This window comes from Scatophagus argus, chromosome 3 (genome assembly GCF_020382885.2).
Source record: "Scatophagus argus isolate fScaArg1 chromosome 3, fScaArg1.pri, whole genome shotgun sequence".
Taxonomy (NCBI): Eukaryota; Metazoa; Chordata; class Actinopteri; family Scatophagidae; genus Scatophagus; species Scatophagus argus.
The window spans coordinates 9,038,567-9,063,875 of record NC_058495.1 but is presented as its reverse complement, the minus strand read 5'-3'; the positions used below and the strand labels follow the sequence as shown (position 1 = coordinate 9,063,875).

The window sequence follows — 25,309 nt, the reverse complement described above, 5'->3', positions numbered from 1 at the left end:
GGTATGTTATGGGTATGAAAAACACTCAATGTGAGTGATCCCCCTTTTGCAGCAAGAATAGTACAGTCATGTGTATAGTATACAGCAAGTGACCACATAACCCCTTGGTATGAACTGTAACATTTCTGCCAGTGTCAGTTAGAGCCAAATACATGCAGTGGGTTGGAACAAAGGAGTGTCAAGTGGGATCTGATAGGAGGAAAAGACGACCTATACTGCCTTTTGTGCTGAGGAAACATGCTTGACTACTTAATTCAGACTGAAGGTTAGCTTGCCTGAAAAATATGGTGCGCAAACAAAGCACCTGTCTGCCAGATAGATAATAAATATAGCTAATCCTGTTTTTTAACCAGATAAGTGAGGGTGAAAAATGTCCATCATTCATTTAACAACTACTGTCCTTCACAAATGTCACTGACCTTCAGTGTCGGTGGAAGTCAGGATTCAGGTCATTTATTTACAGGAGCAACGAGGTGTGTTCAGGACAGCAAACACACAGCTGAACTGCGCTGCATTTAGCTGCTTCAATAACACGCAGTCCAGATATATGACATTATCTGGACTGATATTATAAGCTTGGGCCAACATTTAACAGTATTGCACGCAAGGAAAGAATTGCTTTGCCCATCATTCGTTGTGGTTTGCTAAGCAATAATAGCCTCCTTACTGCTCCCTCAGGCCGGAGAGGGGAAAAACACCCGCTGATAGACAGGCAGAGACAGCTAATAATAAATCACATTCTGTCAACGAGACACAAAATAACAAACCGACCATTTTTATCAATAAAATATAATAAATGTTCTAAATTAACTGGTTGACAGCTTTATTCTGAGGCAATAAAACCTGACTTACAATGATTCAATGCACATAATCTCTTAATACATGTGTGTTTTGACCAACAAAACACTTCCTACTAAGTCTGAGCTGTGTTATCATCTAATCTCTGCAATGTAAAGCAGAACAGAGTTGCTTCCAGATAAAGGGTGTTTCATGATGATCACTGTGGAGATTTGTTGCTTTTAAGATGAGATAAGATTAACCTTTATTAGTCCCGCAGTGGGGAAATTGTACTTGAATTGTAATTGAAATGTCACTGTACATAGAGTATTTCTTATGAGCAGGAAAGGCAGCGGTTAGATTTTATACTTTTTACTCCACTGCATTCAGCTGACAACTTTAGTTAAGACTTGCCAGATCTAATAATACAAAATGGAATTAATTATGATGCAATATTATAGATTAAGATGAAACAAGCCAATGAGCAGATTAACTATCTATAACAGTTCAACTATTTTTACCAGCTTCAGTGTTAAAGTGATGACCACATTAATGTATAATTCATTGTAAACCAATAATATCACATATATTATTCTGAAATATGCCATTCTGCACAATGAGTACTTTTGCTATTTTTACTAGCATACTTTTACTTAAGTACAAATCCAATATGAGGAAAAGCAAACGTGAAAATCCAATGAGTGAGCGCCTTAAACACTGAGAGTCTGCTTCTACGTGACCATGAAAACTAATCCACACCCTGCAGAGATACTGAGTACAAGATGTGAGGGTTTAGCAAACAGGACAAAGTTATCTAAAAGGCAAAGAAGAAGAAAGATTCACAGAATTCAATAGAAAGATCAGAGGATTTGCAGTATCACTTGATTGTTTAGTGGCAAGTTCTTTGTAAAGGGAAAATAAAAAATGGAGTGTGTGTGTGTGTGTGTGTGGGGGGGGGGGCACGTAGATGGACAGACAGACGGACATGGCTACATCTGTCCAGGGGCACAGAAACTCACACATAGCCCCAGTACACTGACCACTGCATGTCTTTGAGAGCCCTTTTCGCTTTCTACTGGGAGTTCACTGATTTATGACCACGACTTTGATCTTTCATTCCCACAGTATCAGCAGGTGGCAGATGGGAATGGCGTCTCCGACCAGCCACTTTAGGATTGGTTTTCTGTCTGACAAACTGCTGCAGTGCACCTCTCACCAATCTGCCAGCATGAGTATACGTGCCAGTCTGCAGAATGTTTAGCACATCAACACTTAGTCCACTGCTTTAGTCCTTTTAGGAATATTAAAGAAAGATGTGAAGTGAATGTGTGTGTGTGTGTGTGTGTATTTATTTCTAATTTTCTAATCTTTTTGAATGGTGCTTGTGAGAGCTTGTGTGTGTCAGCTAGAAACAGGAGTGTGTTTGTGTGCACCTGAATGATGAATTCATTCATGTTCATCAAATGGGAATAACTGTTTTATGCTGTGTGGCTTCCTTTCCCTGAGGCAGCATGGTTTAACACCTCCTGCTGCTCTGTTTTGAAGGATACTTTCATGTGAAGTTGCTCTATTGAAATGATTGATGGTGTTAGCATTACATTTGCCCATGCGAGTGCAGTGACAGAGTGAGTGGACTCTGCTCTGTATTTTACTTTGGCTCATCTCTTTTTGTCCCCCTCTTATATTCTATCCAGCCAAGGGATTTCTGCCTTGCTGCTTTGCACCGACATACAACCAGCCTTCCAGACTTAAGAAAACCCAGATAATTTATTATATTTTTTTTTAAAAATGGTGGACTGGTAAAATGTTATCGTAACCATGATAATAGTTTTATACCTGCTGCTTATTGTTACCTGTTTGTGTACTTTTGTAAGCTGCTCCAAGTTGTTTTCAAGAAAGGAAATTTTCTGTTTCTGGGTGATATATCCCCCGCTATCATCAGGCTCCATTCCGGCACTCTGTCGACAGAAACAGTTGAGACTTTAAGTGCTATTTTGAAAAAAAAGCCTTTTGAATACAGTCTAGGTAAAGCCACATACACTCTAGCTACAATGGTTACATGAGTGGAAGCTTTTAAGTGTATTTCGTTTCTGTCTTACTTTTCTAACTCGAGTCGTGAGGTCTTGAACAAAAAGCTTGCGGAGGTTGTGCAGGGTGTGGAGCTCTCGAGCCTTCAGTATTTAGGGAGAAAGGAAATAGTGCAATTAAAGCAGTTAGAAAGTATTTAGTGGATCAGTGGCCCTTGAGGGAGCCAAGTGAATCATGACAGTAAATAATGACTTACAACAGTCTCTTCCAGCCCTTTGAGATCCTGCTTTGACTGCTCATGTCGTTCATGGAGAAATCTACAAACAGACAGATAGATATGGTTGGGTAGAGACAGAGAAATTTCAAAATGAAATTCTATTTACCCCAAATGAATACCACATTATTGCCAGAATAATTCATGAATAAAGAACAAACGCAGTATGCACCAGCTGCCCCACTCGTGGGCTGCTACCCATCTGCCACTGATGCAATACGCTGCAAAGGTCAGGAAAGAAAGAGGCCCATTAACAGCCAGCTGCTACCTTATCCCAAAACTCCACAATGGAGATGCAAGAGAGAGTTACACACAGAGAAACACACGAAGATACAAAGAGGTGGAAAGAGGAGTGAAACAGTTACCCTCCAGGTAATTTTACCCTCTGAATGTATAACTGCACGATTGTAGAGACAGAGCCACATGTAAATAGGATGACAGCCAGACCTCAAAATAAACAGACAACAGGCAAGACAAATACCAACGAGAAACGCAAGACGTGAATCAAAGGAAGTAACTCACACCCCGCCCTCCATATGGTCAGGTGTTTGAAAGCTGGCCATGACAGTAAAGCAGAGACTCACGTCAGTTCCTCCAGCTGCCGGCTCTTGTGACGCTCTTGGCTCCTGAGACGTTCAAAGTCACAGCGTAATTGATCCAACTCCAGCTGCTTCTTCTGGTTACAACTGAAAAGGTGGACAATGGCTCACTCGGGGATTCAATGGGTAGCTTCAAAATATTTAAACAGAAATAAATACTTTGTTTCTTTCTCCCAAAGGAAAACAAAGAAGAAATCTATTTTAACTCTAATGGCCTTAATATTTAACTAAACTTTGTTAACTCACTTGAGCGTTTTACTACTACTACGCCTTCAGTTATTTTGCAAGAAATATTACATGACATCAGACAGGTTTATAAAAGGTTTTTAAACTGTTCATATAAATGCTATTTAACTGGATGATATCTTCTATTGGAATGGGTTTTTGTTTGTTGTAGGATAGCCTGACAACCCTCTCATTGTCACATGAGAAAAATTAATTTTCTTTCCTGAGTCTGAAGAGTAAAGCTCCAGCCGTCAATGGCGTGCACAGAATTTCAATGTGACATTAGCAAAATGATGAAGAGGCACTATTTCTGCACACAGTGTTTTATTTCTTCCCTAAAGTCACATCAGAACTTTACCCAGCAAGGCATGCATTTTCGCAGGAGCATTTGAGTGGCCCAAGGAATTGTCCCATGAAGGTACAGACACAACAGGGCAAAAAACCAAGAAAAAAAAACAGGGCACTTGGCAAAAGGCTGCACCCTTGTACCTGCCACTGTGCGTACCCTAAATTTGAACCATTTTAGATTTTGCGTTCCTTGAATCTTTAACAAACATATATACACCTGCTTTTTCTTCTCCGCTTCACGGGTATGGAGGGCCATTCTGTTCCTATTTCAAAAGTTTTCTACCTCACTAACATCCATCCATCCATTTTCAAGCTGCTTATCCAAATCAGGCTTTGCCAGCAGGACAAGCACAGCAGCCCCAAATGCCCTTTCATTAAAAATGTTCCGCAGCTGCTTCTTGGGTGTTACAGACACTCCCAGGCCAGCTGGGAAATCTACTTTAGTCCCTCAGGAGGGTTTGCCCTCTTTGGTACAGGACATCTCAAACCAGCCCAGCGGTTTCTCACAATGTGGCTGAGCAGCAGCTTGACTCTAAAGTCCTCCTACGTTGTAGTTTCCTCACTGTGTCAACCGCCTACATATACTGGCTTCAGCTAGCACAGAGACGTTTTAGAGAATTCGGCTACTGAGACCAAGTATCCCCAGTTTTAGCATTTCAACACTGCCGATGAGAGTAGAATTGAATTTAAGATTTGAGACCTCAGTCTCATAGTGGGCAGACAGAAGTAAATATGCTTTGTCTATAACCTTTTCAGAATATATTTTTATACTTTGGTGAATTAACTTGTGGTGACATAAGTTAAGAACTGAGTCCTGATTAATGAACCCTGACTTAGCATGTTAGAGAAAGTGAGGCATTACAGTGAAGCACTGACTCAGTTAAGTCGTCGATGATCTTCTGCTTTTCATTGATCTCGTCTCGCAGGCGGCCAAGCTGTTTGCTGTGCGCCTCACGGTGTGACTCCATCTGCTGCTCCAGAGCCCTCTGAGGTACAGGCAACAAGATGGGGTGAGAAACATACATATATAATGAGAGAGAGGAGAGGGACTGTACAAAAAAATGACTAAATAACAAGAGTGGATACAATTACACACACCAGTGCACACGTGGACATAGCAGGCCACATGGGCATTGAGTACATACACACACAGTACTCTGCCACTGAGTACAAAGTGAGACAAGGCTAATGAAAATGGAGCGCGTCACAAACAGACATGCAAAACATAAACATGTGCACAAACACAGACAGATAATGAAAAACAACAAATACTTCCAGCTGTACAGGAGTGGCTCGCAGCTGAAAACCTCTTGCATCACATGTTTACTGTGAGGCTGGATTAGCAGCTGAGCCACAGGACTTCAGACCGCCAGGGGCCTCAAAAACCCCTCCGTTCACTGTGTGTCAGTTACTTTGAGGTTATTTGATTATTTGCAGATTTGTTTGGGAGTCTGCACTAATAAAGGACAATATGCAATGGATCCTGCTTTATTGCATTATCTTATGATGTGATCTGTACATGGGCCCTATCTTCTATCAAAATATATGGTTGACACCTTTATTTTTTTTATTATGCCGTATTCACATGGTGCAGTTTTATCAAATCACTACACACTAACTAACTAGTATTCCAGTGTACTGGTTTTTTTCTGTATCTCTGTGCAAAATACAATGAAACTGCCATCTTTAATGTGCTGTGTGCTCTGTATGTGATGGGTAACACAGGCTGAATAGCCAATGAGTGCAGTTAGTGCTGAAACAAGTTACGAATTAAGTCATTTATTAAAGGAAAATGCCAAACATTTGCTGTTTCCAATGTCTCAGATGTGAAGATTTGTTGCTTTTCTTTAGTTATCAAGTTCCCTTCCTATGGAATCATTTTCCGGTTTCAGTCCAGGAGGCAGACACCCTCTCTGCGTTCAAGAGTAGACTCAAGATCTTTCTTCTTGATAAAGCTCATAGTTAAGACTGGCTTAGGCCAGTTATGCTGCCACAGGCTCAGACTGCCTTTTTCGTCTCTCAGGTTCCCATGAATCATGTCTGCTTGACACTGACGACTGTTATTACTACTACTATCAATACTATCATTATTAATACTGTCATTATCATTCCAGTGCTCTGTTGATATAGACCACATTGAGCCGAGATCTGCGCCAAGGTTTCTGCCTTCTAAAAGGAATTTTTTCTTGGCAGTGTCGCCAAGTGCTTGCTCGTGAAGCTCACCAATTAACACTTTATACTTTGGTTGTTTAATCCAAACAAAAATCGCCACATAAAAATTACACATTTCCATTTTACGGATGTTATGTTTAGGGCAATTTTTTCTTAGCTGGGATAGGTTGCTAGCATGCTAACAGATGCTTAATTAAGGTGACAGCTAGACACTAGCAATGATGACAGTAAGTATTAGTGGCAGCCCTTGTTGACATGCAGTAACACTTTCACTCATGATCCCATGCATAAGTACAAACGCAGTATACAGGCAAATGAGTGCACAGTCATGCACACACCCAAGCACACACACACACACAAATGCACATCTGTGGAGGGGTGATAAAAGGTCATCACACATAAGTGGATGTAATGGTAGCCACAAGTACCTTTATATCACAGGAATCCTGGACAGGTGAGTGATTTTCCCCCCTGGTCACATGTGACATGCTCTCTGAAGCACACACATACGCAAATTTAGGAGAAAAGACAGAAAGACAAAGACAAAGAGAGAGAGAAACCAATACAGAGAGAGAAAAGAAGAGAGAATAGGAAGAGAAAAGCATGCAGGCAAAGAAAACTGTTGAAAGAGGTGATAGTGACCCGACTTGCTGCTTGATGTTGACAGCAAGGTCAGCGTGATCTAAGTCGCACCGAGGGTGTAGTAATATCTATTATTGAAACTGACAGCTATTGTGTTACACTAATCTGATCTGTTGTTAACATACTGCTGTTCCTGGTTTCTGATAATGAAATTACCAACTCTCTACTCTCACACCAGACTGACATGGAGCACTTTGTATTTATCTACTTCTGTAATGACTTGAGGACCACCTGGCTCTGGTGTGGAGTAGGTCTTATGGCCACAATTGATTTAACTGCCCTTAAATCCACAGGTTATTTAATGCAGTTCTGTAGGCCTCGCCAGGAGGAATAACTCAGATTGCCTTCGGTCTGATTTGTGAATTGAGATGGGGTCCTGGGAGTATCCGCAGTTGGCTGGACCTCGCACAAATTTCAAATGTACCATTAATCTATTTGTGCCGGTGCTGTGAAACGTTTGGAGCCTAAGCTGTTCACCAGTGTTTACCTTGTTTTTCTTCTTGACAGCATAGAAATGCTTCTGGCATAGACTAAAACTCTGCGCTGAAGCCAATAAAATACTTTTGAGTGAAGAGGCACTTCCTATCAGCTCTAGTTCAGTCAATTCAGGAATGCAGTGGCGGGCTTGTTGTCTTTTTTTCTGTTTCACATTGTCCAGAGATGATTTTGTTTGACTGTGTCAGAACCTTAAGCTTGTGTGTGGTTTTGACAATTAGAAATTTAGCAAGATTTGCAATGTAGATTAATCTCTGTTGTGAGCAGCAATGTCAGCACAACGTCAGTGTTGAAGCATACAACATTAAAAATGTGTGCTTCTATTAGGCAAATCTTCTGTTTTAAACCTGCAGCGTTTATGGATTTAAGATCTGTTTTGTTGACTGTTGGAACATGTTGATTGTGTTGGCGCTTGGAGCCTTTTATTTTGCTAAATTCATCAACATTAAATCTGTGGCGTTTCACCATATTGATATTTTCACCTCTTTCACCTTAGAGTCTTAGGAAATGTTAAGCGCTTTGCTCCTAGTTCGTAATTTCATTCACATAGGTAAAATATCTCAACCTGAGCCTGGGGCAAAGACACTTTTATTACAAATACAGAACCCATAGACTTTATATGTACTACGGTGACTGCATTTATGCAAAACTGATCCTTGAACCTCAGGTTTGGCCAGACTATTAGTTTCATCACAAAAACATTTTTCATGTGCTATTACAAATGCTGTGCATTGTCAACCTGACTGGGTATTTCAATATTGTTTAGCCAGTCAAGTACCACAGATGTATTTTTAGTCACACTAACAATATGGCTCTATGGTTGGCAATGATGATCTGCTGGTCGGTCATAAAAATATGAAATATCTGTTTCAGTATGAATCTAGCTGTTAGATAACATTTCATCAGGACATTCATGGTGGCCATAGGATGAAACCTAATGTCTTCCATCTGTTCAAAATTTTCACTGATCATAATAAATAACAACAACATCTCAACATCTGTTTGGTGGATTGTAACAAAACTTGTCAAAGACATTAAAGGCTCTCAAACGATGAATCCTATTTACTAATACCTGTACTTTGCTTCTAGTGCCGCCTTCGTGTTGAGATTTGTGCTTTGTGTGAAATGTCTCTCAAACTACTGAATGGATTGCCATGAAAACTGGCATACACATTATTTTAGACTTTGGGATGAATTGTTAAAAACTTTGGTGATCTCTCGCCTTTTCCCTTCCCTTCCCTTTTAGAGCTATGATCAGGTCAAATTTTTGACCTGATGATACACCAGAACAGGTACAACAGAACCACTACACTGGCCGCTGAGTTTTAGTCTTGATTGCAGACTGCTGATTAATTTTTGGTATTTGGCTGGATGCATATTTTGAGAAAACTAATGTTGTACATTACTGATGGTACTGTACTATAAAGATATAATGTTGCATTAGTCTACCTTGAGCTTGGAGCTTGGCCAGCTCCTCGCTCAGAGAGTCGTAGCTGTCCTCAAGGTGTCTCTTCTTCAGCTCCACAATCTGCATGTACTCCGTTAGAGAGCGGATCTTTGCCTCGTGCTGAAAGTCAGAACACAGCGACTCTGTACCCAACACTTTACAGCATGGATAAAATACACTTTTTACTCAGTGTGGAATGGATCTGAGCTCTACTAATGTATATGAATACTTGTTCATTAGGGAATATAATTAAAATACCTAAGATAGCACAGCTCACAACAATACAGAAACAGAACTGCCACAGAGTGAAGCTGAGAGACGTTTTGAACATAGAGTAACCAACATCATTCAAAGATCTGCGTAAGTATGTATGATGTGAATTAGTCTGATGAAGCTTCAAACATCTCTCACTTGTTTATGGTAATAATAAACATTTTGGGACAGAGGGGTTTCATGGACTGTTGTCCTGATTTTTCCACATAAATCGGTCAAACCTGTGAAACAAGGAGGTGACATGAGGACAGCTCTCTGCCTGTCTCCTCCATCTTGCGGTGACACTCCATCTGAAGGTTTTCCAAGTGGCGGCAGCTCTTCACCATGGACTTCACCTCTGACTTTATCTTACTGATGTACAGGCGAGCCACTGTGAACTCCTCCTCGATCACACCAGTGATCTCCATGGGCTGGAGATAAATGAGGCAGAGCCAAGGAGAGATAGTTAAGAAAGCGGCGGAGATGTCTGGTTAAGATTGAGTAGGTACAATTTAAAGACAGCTGGGAGGCATCTTAGAAACCCTTTCTCTGATTTTATATGCACATCCATTAGGTTAACAGCATCATTTAACAGATGCTGTGACTCAGATGCTCAGAATTGAACTGTGGAGGTTAACTATATACGCCCACATATCAAAAGCAATGTAAATATTACAGCCAAAATATATCAGTGGATATGCCTATTCTCATGTGTTGTAGAAAAAACTTGATATATAAGCACATATACTGACTACACTGTGTAATGTAGGACTTTTCAGGTGAATCATCACTCTAAACACAGCCATAAACATACAGACATTTGTTTTAAATGCTCATCAAGATGCAGAAATTTCCACGGGTAGAAAATGTGTCAAGCTGAATCGTAAAGAAAAATAAATGAACCAAAAGACATCTTGATTTTTCCAATTCATCTTTAACAAATCATTTGTGAAACTATGGAGCACACAAACCCACATCAAATGAGCGCACTGTCAGAAACACCACAAGTCATGTTACAAATGTCTTAATTTGAGAGGATTTTAAACTGGATGTTTTAACACTGTTAATTGTATTAAAGTGGTTATTTATATTACCTAAAACTGGCAGAACCTCAACACTTAAACCCTTTGTTCATTACTCTTAGCTTTGTATCTCGACTTCGCTGCTGGCTTTGTAATTAGTTTTCACACACTCTCAATCACAGCACTTGGTATTACAGCGTTATTGACTCAGGTTCAGGTTGGTGGTAGATATCAGATTATAGGTTATTGTGACAATAAATACAGAAAAGAGTGGCCTCACAACAATTTGTAATCATATCCAGTTTTTCCACGTACCCCTTGGCAACAGTATTCCCAGTGGTTAAAGTAACCCTGGCTGGAAATTGCTTTTATGATTCCCAACCACTCATTGTTCTGAGCCTCAATGATGTCAAAAACTGCACTAATACTGTAAGACCAAAAACAGACACTTTCATGGCTGTGCCATGGTGACAGGCAGTGAACTGTGGGTTACAACCTGAGCCTTTTTAATCTAGTGTTATTAACATAATGCACAATGATAATTTGTAAGTAAATCTGATAATTATGAGGCAAGATCTGAGTCATAAGTAGCACCTTTTCGAATGATTTTAAACTTATGTATGGCCCACAGACTTTCTCCCTCGACAGAGCAAGATAAGCAGATCCCAGTAGTACATTATGGATAAAACTTTAAAAAGAGAGGAGTGCAATTCAGCTGTGACAAAATAGTTCAGTGTTTCTACTTACTTTGATTGTAGGAGAATATGGGGATTAAAAGTCTATTACTCACCAGCTTGATGTCTCTGTTACCAATAATGGAGCTGAACTCACTCAGGTCCCTCATCAGCCCGTTGAGAATTTCAGCTATGCGTTTCCTTTGGTGGCTGCTCACTTCCTGAATACGGGACAGCTCTGCCTCTAAAGCCATGAGGTGAGCCTGTGGTAGGAGACAAATGAAACAAGTGAGTGAACACAAATGAAGACTGGGAGGGGGTGGGGCAGAGAGAAAACCCAGAAGAGGGGAGATGGGAAAGAACAGGGGGACAATAATGGAAGAGTAAATTGTGTAGTAGAGAAATGAGAGGGAGGGACTGAGAGTCCTTTAAGCTGACAGCACACCCAGCTCCAGGAGACTGACGAGGCCTCATTCACATCCAAGAAGTCCAAGCAGCAAAACATTAAAGGCCGTCAAATTACAAATCAATAAACTGCTCAGATAAAGTTTGATGGCATCTGCGCTGGATGAAAGCAACTGGGAGAGTGAATGATGGAGTTTACTTTATCCTTCAACATTTTGCACAGCAGGCAGCGTCACTGTAGTCCCAGTAGGCTTGGACACAGTTAAACAATTTCTATTCAATTGATGCTCTACAGGTCTGACGAAACAAACTGAAACAGTGAAGCTCCTTCATTTTATACTAAGTGGATTGTCTGTTCTAGCATAAATACTGTACTTGGGCTATTTTTTATGGGTATATTTTAGTTACTGCCCTGATGGATCATCAGTCAAGTGAAAGCAGCATTAACAACCTTCATTAAATACAGTAACATTTACTCCTTTAACAACCTCTCCATCTTCATATCCTACATTAACTTTAAGCCATGTGATCATTATACAGGTCACTTCCCATGTCAAAACAAAAATAGCAAAAATGGCAGTAAATAATTAACTGAAAATGATTTATTTATGAATAAGTGAAAAGGAGTTAATGAAAAAATGTTTAGTTACGCTGAAGAAAGATTTATGAGGAGATTTCGAAAAGTGGAGATGGTTGGTTGAATGATGAGTGGAATAAATAATGAGAGAAAGGGGCTTAAGTGGATCGAAGGATTAAAGATGGTGCTTCAAGGAGCAGATGAATGGCAATGACAGCGAGCGATGGCGTGGCCTCCTGCAGAAAAAGACAAGGGGTTTCCAGTGAAAGCAGAGATGAAGAAACTGAGAAGACAATGGGGTGAAGACAGTGATGAATACCCTCCACATTGCACAATTTTTCTAGGTCAATGCTGCTCCATTTCTTCTCTGGATATGGAAAAATTGGGAGGGGAGCGAAGCTGCAAAAGGCCCTAAGAGGCTGGAATAATAGAATTTTTGTTTTTGCAGCTCACTCTATGGTTTCTTGTATTCAGTTTCACATCTTGTCAGACAGCCAGACAGGCAGCTTCCCAGAGAGGATGTCATGTCAGGTGGGAGGTCAGGGAAGGACAAACTGAAGAGGCCACAGTAAAGGCAAGCTAAGTGATATGACACAGGAAAGGAAAGAGGTTTCAGCTGGCTTTTGCAGACTGAATGTGGGGAGTAGTTACATTGTCAGAACCTTTCATCACTGGACCAGCTTCTAAGATAGAGAGGGATGGGAGGACGGTGTGGCAGATTGTAAAACGGTGCTTGAAATATTGAAGAGGTGTTAAGAAGGTGAATAATGGTCCTCTCTGTCCACTGAGCCAGTCACAGCTTTATTAAAGACAGACCAGCTCTGCCAGTGGTCCTTTTACTTTATCTCAATTTGACTTTTTCAAAAGTACTTTCCTGTGCACAAACTTCCAGTCATATACAAATGCTTAAAAGTAAAGCTGCTCTGTTTGCTTCTCTGACAAACTCATCCCAAATTTTAAAGCTACGGCTTAATCATATTAACTATTTGAAAATGAGTACTTACCAACTTAAGTTCAAGAACATTGTTATTTATTTAGGGTCTAACACTGAAAATGTAGTTAATCTGCTATTCGTATTGGTGTGGTTTGAATGAAAGTGACCCAACTGTTATCAGATTCTGATTCAAATGTTGCTAAAACCTGATTGGTGCATGGAAGCACATGACATCACTTTTTCCAAATGAGTCCTACTCACTTCAAACCAGAGATAAACATTAATAAACAGAAATGTGTAATGTGAAAAATAATCAGCACTATGTTCACGTAGGATCCCCCCCAAAAATGTTTTCAGGGCATTTATGTTCTCATTATTTGAAAATAAAACATCTTCACTGATAAGAAAAGGCTGTTTTTCCAACTTTTTCAAAGTTTTCTCAAAACCTGACATGAATGTTTGACTGTTAACAGTGCTGTACATGGCTGCTGAAAGAATCTTTTAATTAAAGCTGAATATCATTAATATCTAAAGTTCCCAGACTTTCTCATACCTAATTTAATTAACAAAAATTCTCTCTTTCACAACCTCAAACATCGTATTCAGTGAACAGCTTCCTAAGTGAATTTAAAGATTAAAAGATATTTAAAAGATATTTAAAGTTTTGTAACTGTCTAGAATGAAAAATAAAATAGTGTTAAGATTTTTCCCCCTTCCGCCATCCTCTATGATTATACTTTCCTAAAACATTTTCTTATACGGATTTGTTCATGATTTATCAACAATTTATCAGAATTTTCTCTCTTATCTTTTCCTCCACGGAGTTCTTCAGTTCTGCTCATTATCTCTGTAGTTGCATTTTGAACCAGTAGTTCTACATAGCCTTGAAAGGTTATGGACTTAAATCAATGGATTACTTTAAAACTTAATGCTCTTCATGCTCATTTTCTCTTGTTTTTTTTTTTTTATTTTATTTTCTTTCCAACTATACATTGCCATGTCTTTATCAGTTTTTGTTAACGCTGAGACAATCTTGTACACAACCTCCTCTGTCGCTGCCTCTTTGCTTTTCTTTTCTCTTCATCATTATTTCTCTTTTTCCATTTGCCCATTTTTACTGCATCCTTTACGACATGAAACTGAGCCTTCAGGAAGCCAAACCCACCATTTTCTTTGCGAGCTCTTCAGCTAGCAGCTTGTTCTGCACGCTCTTCTCCTCCACCTCCAGGCTCCTTTGGTCATAATTGACTGCCAGCTCCTCTAGGGCCTGGAGGACTTCCTTCACCTCAGCCTTAGCAGATTCATTCTCTGTCTGCAGCCTGCCCAGCTCCGACTGCACCCTCTCACTGTCACCCCTGGATGACGCCAGAAGCTGAGGGACATAGAGATTTTAACAAGCGAATATGAAGTGCAAATATACTGTAGAAAGATTTGGTTTAAAAAAAGAACAGAGAAAATCGATGGTATGGGAGTACTGTGTTCAACAAGCCATTGCACCTTTGTTACTACAATCCAGAAGCAATTTAGCAGATGAAACACATTTTAAATATTTATCTTAGACTATCATTTGACACTGTAAAAGCTAACATTATGACGCCACTGTGATGTTTGCTTGCATGTGCACTGCTGCAGCCCAACATGGGTCATCTTACTAAATGGATGCCATTAAATGTAGATATTGCTCTACCCAGGGTGCCTGCACATTTGCACTGTAGCAAGCACATTCTGTTTGGTTAAATTGATGTAAAATCATGTTACTGTACACGAGTTAAGGTCAGGTGGTTGCTATCAAGTTCGCTCAACCCGCAGCAGGCCCGTTATAGAATATAAATGAACTCATTTTGTAAATGTGGAGTCTTTTACCTGGCAGTGGACTACATCCCAGAGCATGCTTCAGGCTGTTTATCCCAATGGTTTAGTTACTGTTATGAATACATGTTGTGAATACTGTTCCTAATTACCTTCTAATGAAGTCTTTTAATTGCTGTTCTTCGTTGAAGCAGCATATACAGGCAGACCTGTTTGCTTTAGATTTGTGTGAGACTGTAGACCTGTAGACTGTAGGACTGTAGACCATTTTCTTCTACATAAACAATCTCTAAATTCACAAAGATAATGGAGCGATGCTCATCCACTGCATAATAAATCACAAATCACATCATTAGAGAGCATTTGTTTGTTTGTCAGCAATGCAAATGCATGCTTCAGTCCTTCATCAATGTTTGTATGGATCCTTCCCTGCAATCATTTGTGTCTGAGCAGACACCAAAACCTGCTCTGCTGTTAACATGTAAATATATTCATGAAAAACCAATTATATTTTGTGTTCTTGAAATGGTTTCTGGCACCTGAACAATATTTTCTTCTCTTGTTTATCTGAAGAGCAAGACAACAAACCTCTCACGACTGAGCTCTATTCAAAGTGTGCTTTTGATAGCCACATTTACAGGTGCTGCCTACTGTGGGCCGTTTAAACAAACTGATGAAAGGATGTAAAAGCAAGGTCTTCTACCTCCTCCTGGTCGAGCATCTGCTCCTTCAGTTTCTCAACCATCTGGCTTTGGCGGTTGATCTCATCATCCTTGAGTGATGAAAAGACACATGGTTCATTTACAGTGTTATGTATTGCACTGATACAGTACTGACACTGCCATCTTGTTTACTTTACGCTCCATGTTCAATCACAGCTAGACATTTTCAGCTTGCAGGGTCTTTTCCATAAGCAAGTATAATATATATTAATATGGATATGTAATTGCTTCTCAAAAACAGTCATTTGATGGTCTGAGGTCAACTGATCATGACAAAATGGAAAAATCAATGTTAAACTCCTTAATGATAAAGTGCCTTAAACCAGAAGCACTGAATGTAAGCAAAAGCATGTCCTAAAAACACTTTTTTTTCCTTCTGTTTCAATAAGTGTGTTTATAAATTTTCAGAGAAAATAATTACACTATAACAAATATGTCCTAAATACACTTAATAAGTAGCAATGTAACCTTAATATGTTTCCTGCATCAGGTCTACTACAGCTGGTGTTCCACATAAATAGAGAAAAAATATCTAATATATGCATCCCCATGATTGCCCTGAATATGCCTGTATGTGTGAAAGCATTAGAAAGGCTGCATTTTATATGTTTTCTCAAATGTATTGTAAGTGGAGCATAAACTGACAAACAACTGGTTCTGTACATTTAATGAAATATGTTTTGATAAAAAGAAAATAGACACATTACAACCCTGTGGAGCACAGCATACATGTGCATTGTTAAAGCTGTTAATGCTTTAATGCTTTTAATGCTTTTCAGTGTAGAGCATTACAATTTCCCCAATGACGTCTATGTCAGTGTGTTTGATCCTGAATTCATTTTCATGAATAATACATGTATGATATGCTCTTTGCATTCATGTGTGTATACTATGAGAAAAAAAAAAATCTTGCTTTTGTCTGTACACAGCTCTACATTTATGCACAAACCAAATCATTTATGCATCACCTTATCATCTAGCTGTTTGTAAAGCTTGCGGATCTCCTCCTCATACTTCTGCCGCTCCTCCTCAGAGATGTGAACCACAATGGAGGAGGCAAGTGAGCAAGGGCTGCAGGGGCTGCAGATGTCGAGAAGCGGCTCCTCAGATTCGGGAGGTACGAGAGGCACGTCCTCTGATCCTGGGCTCATGTGCTCTAACACAACATCCTCACCTAAAAGACAAGGGACAAAATACAACATTTTTGGTCTTGCTCTGTCTTTGGCTACTTCTGCCCTAATAAAGAAAGGATAAATGGGTTAATCACCAGAGTTTCATTTTACTAACTCATCAATACATTTAAATCTCGGATTTGAGATATTTTTGTGCTATAAACGAGCTTCCTCTTCCATGGGCTCAGACCCAACAACAGTACAAATTACCAGACCTCTATAACATTAACATGTCAGATGTCTTGTGTCGGGCTGTGGCTCAGACTCCTTCAGTATTTCACAAAGAAAAGAGCTGTCGAATGCAGAAAATGGAGGACATTTAGTATGCTAATTGTGCACAAGTACAGGCACTTAATGCCATGACGAACACAGAAAAGGGCTTGGACTGTCTGCTACTCTGGATTGCAATGCATCTCTGGCTTGATGCTGTTCCTCAGGCAGAATCAATAGGATGATGCTGATGTGGAATAGGACAAAAGCAGGAGGTGGTGCAGTAAATACTTCACAGTACTAAACTGAATGCACAACACGTATAGTGGGATGCTTACACTGTTGAAAAAGAATAAGATCCTCTCACATAATTGACATATTTAACACGTAAAATTATGTTTATATTTCACTAAAACAGCAAGACTCTGAGATTGTTGTTTGCTTCCTCAGTCCTGTTAGTTCTTACAAGAAATTTGTAGAGACAAGGTTTATACCATGTTGTGCTGTATTGACACCTTTCATTGATTCTTGGACTCTTATCCAGTTCATCCAGCTGTCTGGTTAAATGTGAGAAAAAACTGAAAACATTATATATTGCATGCTGTAGGAGGTTCCCTCTCTAGACTGTAGAGAGAGGAAACCGGGCGGAATTTACTGTCATATACAGCTGTTCCAGTCTGTGGGCCATCCTTGACTACAGAGTCAGATAATGTAGTCCAAGATAGAGGTCAACATCATTCGTCCCAGGGAGTTCCTGGCCTGAGGTGGGAAACCATACAGGGAGCAGTGAGGGGTGAATGGGGGTAACAGCGTTGTCAAAATGATCCATTAAGAAATTAAAAGCACTAAATTGTTAGAGAGACTCAAAGGGAGAAAGAGTGAAGGGTTAGATTACAAGTGTGTGTGTGTGTGTTTGTGTGTGTGAGAGTAACTGAGGGGGTTGAAGCAATAAAAGAAATCATGTTCACTGATAGGTGTTCAATAAAGATGTGTTGGAGTATTTTTAAAATTCAGGTCAAGCACTGAGGGAATGCTCTTCAATAAAAAACAGCATACAGGATCTATTACATGGCCTGAATGTCAACCGATCACTACCACTGAGAGGACTGACATTTGAACTGACCTACAGTCAGGAGAGGATGCTTGGAAGTGTGTGTGCGTGAGTGTGTGTGTGTGTTTAATTAAGAGTGAAGGTGTGTATATGCAACGCTGGTGTTTTTGTGTGTGTGCTAGCACAGGTGTGTGTGTAACAGCAGAGAGGATCAGTGTAAGTTATGACTTTTCTGTAGATGTGATTAGTCCATGAGGATTACTGCTACATAAGAATTCATAAAACACAAAGCCTCCAGTGTTTCTTGCCTTCAGCACGATGCAAAGGGGAATCAAATTAAAAGTGTAAAAGTCTGAATAATATGAAACAGAAACATCCAAAAAGGGATTTTAAAGTGTTTTGGGCACAAGTCCAGCAAGTCTGTTTGGCTGCTCTTCTCCCATATCACCACTGGCATGTATTCAGATGATATCAAATGAGGTTAAATCTGCACTTACACACTTTTTTGCAGGCTAGTAGGCTGGTGAAATATTCATTCCTCTTAACAACTACTTGAGATGGGGTGCAGAAATTTGTTTTTTATAGTGGATAGTGTAGAGGCTGTGTTCTTTGGATTAGCCCCTCAGGACTCTACAGTTCTAGCACTTTACCTGCAAATACCATAATTCACATTTTTACTTACTTGCAACAACCATAGCTGAGACTGATGGAAATAAACAGCATTATTAGCTTAGCAGAATATTTGGTCATAAAACACAGTGTTGGTCAAATGAAAAATTTCACCTGGTGGTGTTAGATGAAACTAAATAGGTTATTCAAATACATTTAAAGGCTGATATGAATGTGTGCACCAAATTTCATAGCAACCCACCAAATAGTTGTCAAGGCAATTCATTTAAAACCATAAACGCTAACTGAATGGTGGTGTTCACTGAAAAGTCAGAGTCATTAGGAGGCATCCTCTGGGGACCGTGAATGTCTGTACAAAATGTTATGACAATGTATCTCATAGGAGTTAGTGTGATCCAAAGTGGTGGGTCGACTAAAAATATAAACTTGTTATTATTATGACATTAAATATAAAGAGCTATGATAATGTCAAATTGCCTGGGGAAGAATTTTCATAATTCTTCCCTGGAAGAAGCCTTGTTTATTTGCGTGTGATAACAGAGCGACTATTACCGTTCCTCCAGCGGTTCAGCTCAGCCTCCAATCTTTGAACGATCTCCTTCATTGACCTGTTCTTCTCCTTTTCCTTCTCGTACTTCTTCTTCCACTGCTCTGCTGTGAGCTCCAGGTTCACTGATACAGTATTTCTAATGGTCTTGGCTCTAATTGGAGGGAGAATAAGAGAAAGAGCGGAAAAGAGAGCAGGGGAAGGAAACAGCGTGAGAGTGAGAGGAGAAGACAGAAAAGAGGGAAAGACAGAAAGTGTCAGAGAAGAGCAGCGACTAAAAGAACCGTCAACAAGCATATTTCAGCTCAGGCTGCTCAGTGAAAATGGGCTTGCATCTCATTAATTTGTATGCAAATTGGGTTTCTGCCAAGTGTGTTCGCTGGTGCATGTAGGAGAAAGTAGGTATACAGAGGCAAAACTTCAAAATGTGAAAATGCTTCAGACTTCTTCAAACATTCCCATCAAGATACAGCAATCACATCCTTCATAAGAAGATAGAGCCCCTTACATGGTCATAAATTATTGCTCAATTATGACGCAAATAAGCGGCGTCACAGAGTTGAAACATTCATGATGCTACAGCAGCACTCAGCTCTGGCTGTGAATTTTGCATCGGTGGCTATGACTTCATTTCACACTCCAATGAGAAAACACTGTTGTGCTTATTCATTTACTCCCTGATATTAGCAATACAAATAGCCTCATCTGTAATTTAAATGATACTTTTTTTTTTTTTTAGGATAGTGCTGATAATCAAACATCGGATGGCAATAAAGTGAATGTTGAACAAAGCAGTAATGGCTAAGATATACACTGCAGCTATGCACTGTGTGCCCAAACCCAAGCAACTGTATAAGCTATATTTATAACTAAACTAAATAAAGTAACTAAAATGCTTAAATGAACCTCAGCATCGACACTGAATTTCAGTAACCTGCTTTAATGGTGTAGTTTCCCCTCAAACCTGCACATTTTTTAACCTTTTTCTAAAATACCTGATATGTTGATAATGCTATAATATCCTAATAAAATGTGACAATTTTTTTTGCTTAATATCATGTCAAGTTTTTTTTTTTTTTGATGTTATATTGATTTTAATAAAGGAATTGATCATGGAGTTCAACAGCTTCAGTGGCTGGTAGAGGGAGACCAAATTTTCTGCTCAGTAAAATACAAATGTCTGCTGTGGATTCTGTCACTGCCATTGCTCAGTCATACATTATTTATATCAGCCAACTCTCATGTCAGTCTCTATTCAAGGGACTCATTGGTAGGGGAAAAAGACATGAGATGTATAAGGGGGCTTTCGGGGGATCTTTCCTTCCATCTGCAGGTTTCTTTGAGTTGACAATAGGAGCAATAGGAGTGGAAAGCTGGCAAGCAAACCAAATCTCTTCTTCTATGAGTGCAGCTAACCCTTGAGATTAGAAAGGATGCTCTTTAAGCAATTTCAGAACAATCAAAAACCACATGCAATGCAAACCCTGCAGGTCATCAAAAGCAAAGTGGGAGGCAGTAATATGTGACCAGCATATCTGAGTTGAACACATTTCAAACGAAAAACATCCCAGCAGCTGCAGCTGAGTGAGACTGAGATATGTGCTGTGGCTGCACAGTGCAGCATCCCTTAGCATGGAAGCAAGTTACCGCTGGCCAAACATCAACGTGGATTTGGTCTCTGCATCATTGTAGCTGGAGGGAGAGCAACAGATGAACATGGTGGTGCGACAGTTCCCACCCAGTGAGTCTTGTAAGATGCGAGTCATTTTGCTGTCACGGTACGGCACGTGGGATTTCTGCAAAGAGAGGAGAGGGAAACAAAGACGGTGAAAAAGCATGAAAAAGACAGATAGAAGAGGATTAAAAGATTGTGGAAGACATTCTGACTTGCTGCACCACCATGCACATGCCTTTCTTTCTAAAAGCGAAAAATGGTGCTCTGAGCATCAACACAGAACAAAGAAAGAAGAATTTTTTCTTCTCCTGCTGCATCCGTCACTGTATTGCCTTTTTAACCTTTGGAATGTTTTCAAAAGATTGTGTCCTTGATCAGCGAATAAAGACTGAATTTCGACAGATTCATGAAAGATTTGAGAGGCATTTACAGTATGTGAGCTACTCCATTTTATGAGGAGTTCCCTGAGAGTTACATAATAGGAGATGGTGAATGTTTTAATTACAATGATGAAGCCTGACAGAATGGATTGAGTGAGTGAATTTGCTGCCCGCCTATACAGCAATAAGTTACCAGCTGTAGCAGCAGTGGGGATTATGGATGAGAGAACAGAAAACTAGCCAGTATGTCTCTGCGGCATTCACCCAATCCAGCTATAGGACAAGAATGTCAATATGGCAGGATTCAGCAAAGGCTCAGATTACATTAAGTAACAACGTTGTGTTTTTTATTTCTAGTGCTGACTGTTTTGTTTTTTTCAATTGTTGCCTTCTACAATATCTTTGCCTGGCCGCTAAGGTAAGGCTAATTTCAGGGAGGGGCTGTTGTTTCAGCAAATAAAATACTGTTTATATAGAAATTGTACAACAATCATTCAAAATATACTGAATATTAAATATATATGCTTATTTGCTTTTTGTAAGTCTGGGACCTACCTTTAGAATATACTGTATCTTGTTCATACAAAACTGAATTATATAAACAACAAATTGTGTTTGGCAAAAAGGAGCATATTATCCAAACTGTCATACTATTCCTTTAAGGTACGGTTAGGATTATGGACACAGTTGCTAAGCTGCTTCATTGTGCTGTGTGATTTGACTGCGAGTCTGATGCCATTTGACACTATACAAACTAGGAGCACTGTTTAGGCTTTCTTAATCTAATAGGTTCAACTTATTCACTGCAGCCTGAACTCAGTATGAAAGATATTACTCTATTGGTATCAGGTATCTGTTAAAAACAAACAATTAACAGGAAATGCATTTGGCAGCTACGATACAGTAGAGGTCTGACAGAGAAGAAAGACTACAGAGGATTGCTGCAGCTCACCGTGCCATCAGCCAAGGCTGAGATGACGTTCCCCAGGGCTGACAGAGACTTGTTGATGTTCTTGGCCTCATCCAGCACTGCTCCCTCTGCACCTGTCTTACTGACCTGACACAGATACACACACATAGAAGAAATTAGTTCATAAGGTACTTATAAACATAAAAGCACACATACATTTTCCAGCTGTACGTTATTTTACACATGTTGTGGTTTCTTTTCATTTTTTAGAAATTAAATTATTTGTTACTGTAAATTCATAGAAAAATTTCCAGAGATGACAACGGAGTGACTGCTATTACTAGTACTACTACTAATAATAACAATAATGGTAATAACAATAATAATATAGTGTTCAAATGCTATACTTTCAATTAGTGAAATATAATTAATGGTTATCTTAACGAAGAGTCTTTTAATCAGTGCACATGAGATTGGTTAAACATACAAAAATATGAAACTTATATACACACAATCATATAATTTAGCTTATCAGGGGAATAATTTTTTCAGTAACAAACAAATAATAATCAGCAGCTCCACGCAACCGAGTAAATTCAAATTATTGTCACAGTAACATGTCTCTATTTTCCTATATCTATTTTTTTTTTTCAGAAAACTTGCAAGAAAATTTTACAGAATTACAGACTTGTAAACTGAATCATCTACACTCTGCATTGGATTGCAAATTCTCAAAGACAGATTGAAAACACTGAGAGTCAACCAGCTTTTGAGATGGTTTATGCACTAACATTTTACTTTAATAAGAAAGGCACACCGCAATGTGTCATAATTGTCATGGGATACAATCATTTACACAGAGATAACGAGGAGCTTAATTATAGAGGAGAACAAGTTGTCCCATCAAAGCTTTCTGTAGAGCATACACCACCTTCCTGTTCCATAATATTTAGTACCAACATCTAAGAAGTTGTTGGAGCAGAACCATTTCCCGCTATTCCCATGGGTAATCAGAACAACTTACATGCAGCATCAGCATCTTGTTAGCTACAAACCATGGCCGTCAGCATCTATCCAGACTGTACGGCCATCTATTACTCTAAGCACACTCTGTTCTATAGTTTGCATCAATGCTATCAACAATAGATTACACCCAGGAGCCAAATGTTCTGTTCAGCTGTGTCTTTAATGTATTTTCTGTCTCCGTTCCAGAGTATGACCTGAGTCCTGGAGAAAAATAATTTTAGAGAGGGCGTGATGAGGCAAGCTGACTCAGTTTTCGCCTAAAAGGCTTTGAAAGAGTGAAGCAATTAGTTGTTTGTGGCTCACCTCACCCTGACCTCTGTGTCTGCCTGAAACATCTTTTAAAGATTATCTGAAAGGAGAAAAAGACTTTCTGAGAGTTTGCTGTTTTTCAGAAAATGTCTTCATCTGTCGATTTGATTGGATTCCTTAAAATGAGCAAACACCAGCCCTGATATTTCATCAGAGCACTCAAAGTAAGAGTCAATTCTTAGTCTTTTAGACAGACTCTTTCTAATATCGTAGAATATTATATGTGGTGCAGTGACATAGACTGAGCATTTCAAAACGCTTTAAGGGTGAAGTTCAAATCTGCTCCTTTGATGTCTGAGAACACACATTTCCCAAGAAAAGATGTCCGTCTGTTCAAAAATCCTGCTGACAGTGATGTTTTTAGAGGAAAACACCCCATTTGTCCCACCTTCTCACTACCCGCTAGGTCGACAAGGTACAGCTTTCCACTCAGCTTCTGCTCCGTCTCCACGTTTTCCTGTTTGATGTTTATCAGGAAGATGCTGTGACTGCGGGAACTGTGCTCATTCATGTCTAAAGAACAAAATGAGCAGAGAAGAGACTCCAGTTCAGGCTCCTTACATAAAACATCACTCAATTCATTATTTCTCACAGACAAAGTTGTTAAACGAGATGTTCACTTCATCCTGCAGTAGTTCTCACCGTTGCGCATTAATATTAGAATTCTTAAACAGCAAAAAAAAGGAAAAAAAAAACTCTGACATGAAGCGTATGACAGTATGAGCATCAGAACATGACAGAGATCAACAGTGTGACTCACTGGTGACAGCAACGTGACGGTTGGCCTTCCCCTCATCTATCACGTCCATCACTTCCTCGGGGCTTGTGACAAATCGCTCTGTGCAGCCCTTAGTGGAAAAAAAGACACGTGAGAGCACTCATTTGTGCTTTGAAGCAAACAAACCTCTACACACACGTACATGCACCAATAAACACACAGTTTCTGAAAATGAACCATATGCACTCCCGTTTTGCATACACATATTCATGTCTGGACAAATAAACACAAAAAAATCACACAAATAAGACAAAAGTTTGCCATTCCTTAACTTCAAATCAGAATCTTCAAACTTAAAAGCAAAAATTGACATGACATTTCTGAAAATATTATAGTATAATAGACTGATACAGCCAGCTGCCAGTTAGCTTAGCATGGCACAAGGATTGAGAAAAGGAGGAAACAAATAGCCTGGCTCTGTCAAACAGAAGCAAAATGCACCTACCAGCATACTATTTATTGTTTGTTTAATCCCTACAACAAACAAAACAAAGAGTGAAAACTACATAATTCATTTTTTTATGGATGGTTGGGTCTCGTCTGCAGTTGAGACTCCAGAAATTCACAAGTTGCAACAGGCAAACTTGGCACATAGAGCAGCAAACAACTTTTTTTTTTCTTTTTTTTAACTTTGGATTTGTATTGAAAAAGAATATGTTCATTGAGGACTTTTAGGGGTGCTGGCAGGTGGATTTTGACAGAGCCAACAAGCTGTTTCCTCCTGTTCCCAGTATTGCTCCTGACCTAATTGCTTGCTATAGTCTTGGTTATGTTCATGTTTATGACATGAGAATGGTAACAATGTTCTTGTCAAACTCTCTATGGATAAGCATATCTCAAAAAAACCAGTGACACACAATACATATAGCCAATAAAGGGGGAGAGATAAAAACTGCAGATGACTCACCTTCACATAAGGAACTCTGTGTTTATCTTCATGCACTGACAGGTTGGTTTTTGTCACTAGGTGTAAGGAAAAATAATGAGAGAGGTCATGGTGTTACCCAAAGCATTATCTGTTGGCACAGTGTGTGTGTGTGTGTATAAATGTGCATGTGTGTTGTTACTCTCACATAATCAGATATAATCAGACCTGACTGCGTTCCCTTCAAATATGTGAGTCAGACTCACAGACAATGTGATGCTGCTGCTATGAATGTTTTTAATGGAACTGAACTACTTTTGCCAAAGTCACTGAGAGGTTAAGCAGATGCCTCTG

At 39.4% G+C, this 25,309-nt stretch overlaps 1 protein-coding gene across 1 annotated transcript in view; it reads right to left on the bottom strand.

Moving 5' to 3' along the window:
- kif5ab (kinesin family member 5A, b) overlaps positions 1 to 25,309 on the bottom strand; it is a 56,637-nt gene that overhangs the window by 12,328 nt on the left and 19,000 nt on the right. Inside the window, exons 6-23 of the mRNA XM_046383245.1 lie at positions 24,998 to 25,053; positions 24,073 to 24,160; positions 23,701 to 23,825; positions 22,020 to 22,124; positions 20,660 to 20,808; positions 19,018 to 19,166; positions 16,371 to 16,576; positions 15,384 to 15,452; positions 14,037 to 14,243; positions 11,072 to 11,218; positions 9,502 to 9,690; positions 9,010 to 9,127; positions 6,852 to 6,916; positions 5,128 to 5,237; positions 3,664 to 3,765; positions 3,062 to 3,122; positions 2,877 to 2,948; positions 2,631 to 2,735 (exon numbers count right to left, since the gene is read on the bottom strand). Coding sequence (XP_046239201.1) covers positions 2,631 to 2,735; positions 2,877 to 2,948; positions 3,062 to 3,122; positions 3,664 to 3,765; positions 5,128 to 5,237; positions 6,852 to 6,916; positions 9,010 to 9,127; positions 9,502 to 9,690; positions 11,072 to 11,218; positions 14,037 to 14,243; positions 15,384 to 15,452; positions 16,371 to 16,576; positions 19,018 to 19,166; positions 20,660 to 20,808; positions 22,020 to 22,124; positions 23,701 to 23,825; positions 24,073 to 24,160; positions 24,998 to 25,053 — 2,123 coding nt within the window. The remainder of the gene's footprint in view (positions 1 to 2,630; positions 2,736 to 2,876; positions 2,949 to 3,061; positions 3,123 to 3,663; positions 3,766 to 5,127; positions 5,238 to 6,851; positions 6,917 to 9,009; positions 9,128 to 9,501; positions 9,691 to 11,071; positions 11,219 to 14,036; positions 14,244 to 15,383; positions 15,453 to 16,370; positions 16,577 to 19,017; positions 19,167 to 20,659; positions 20,809 to 22,019; positions 22,125 to 23,700; positions 23,826 to 24,072; positions 24,161 to 24,997; positions 25,054 to 25,309) is intronic.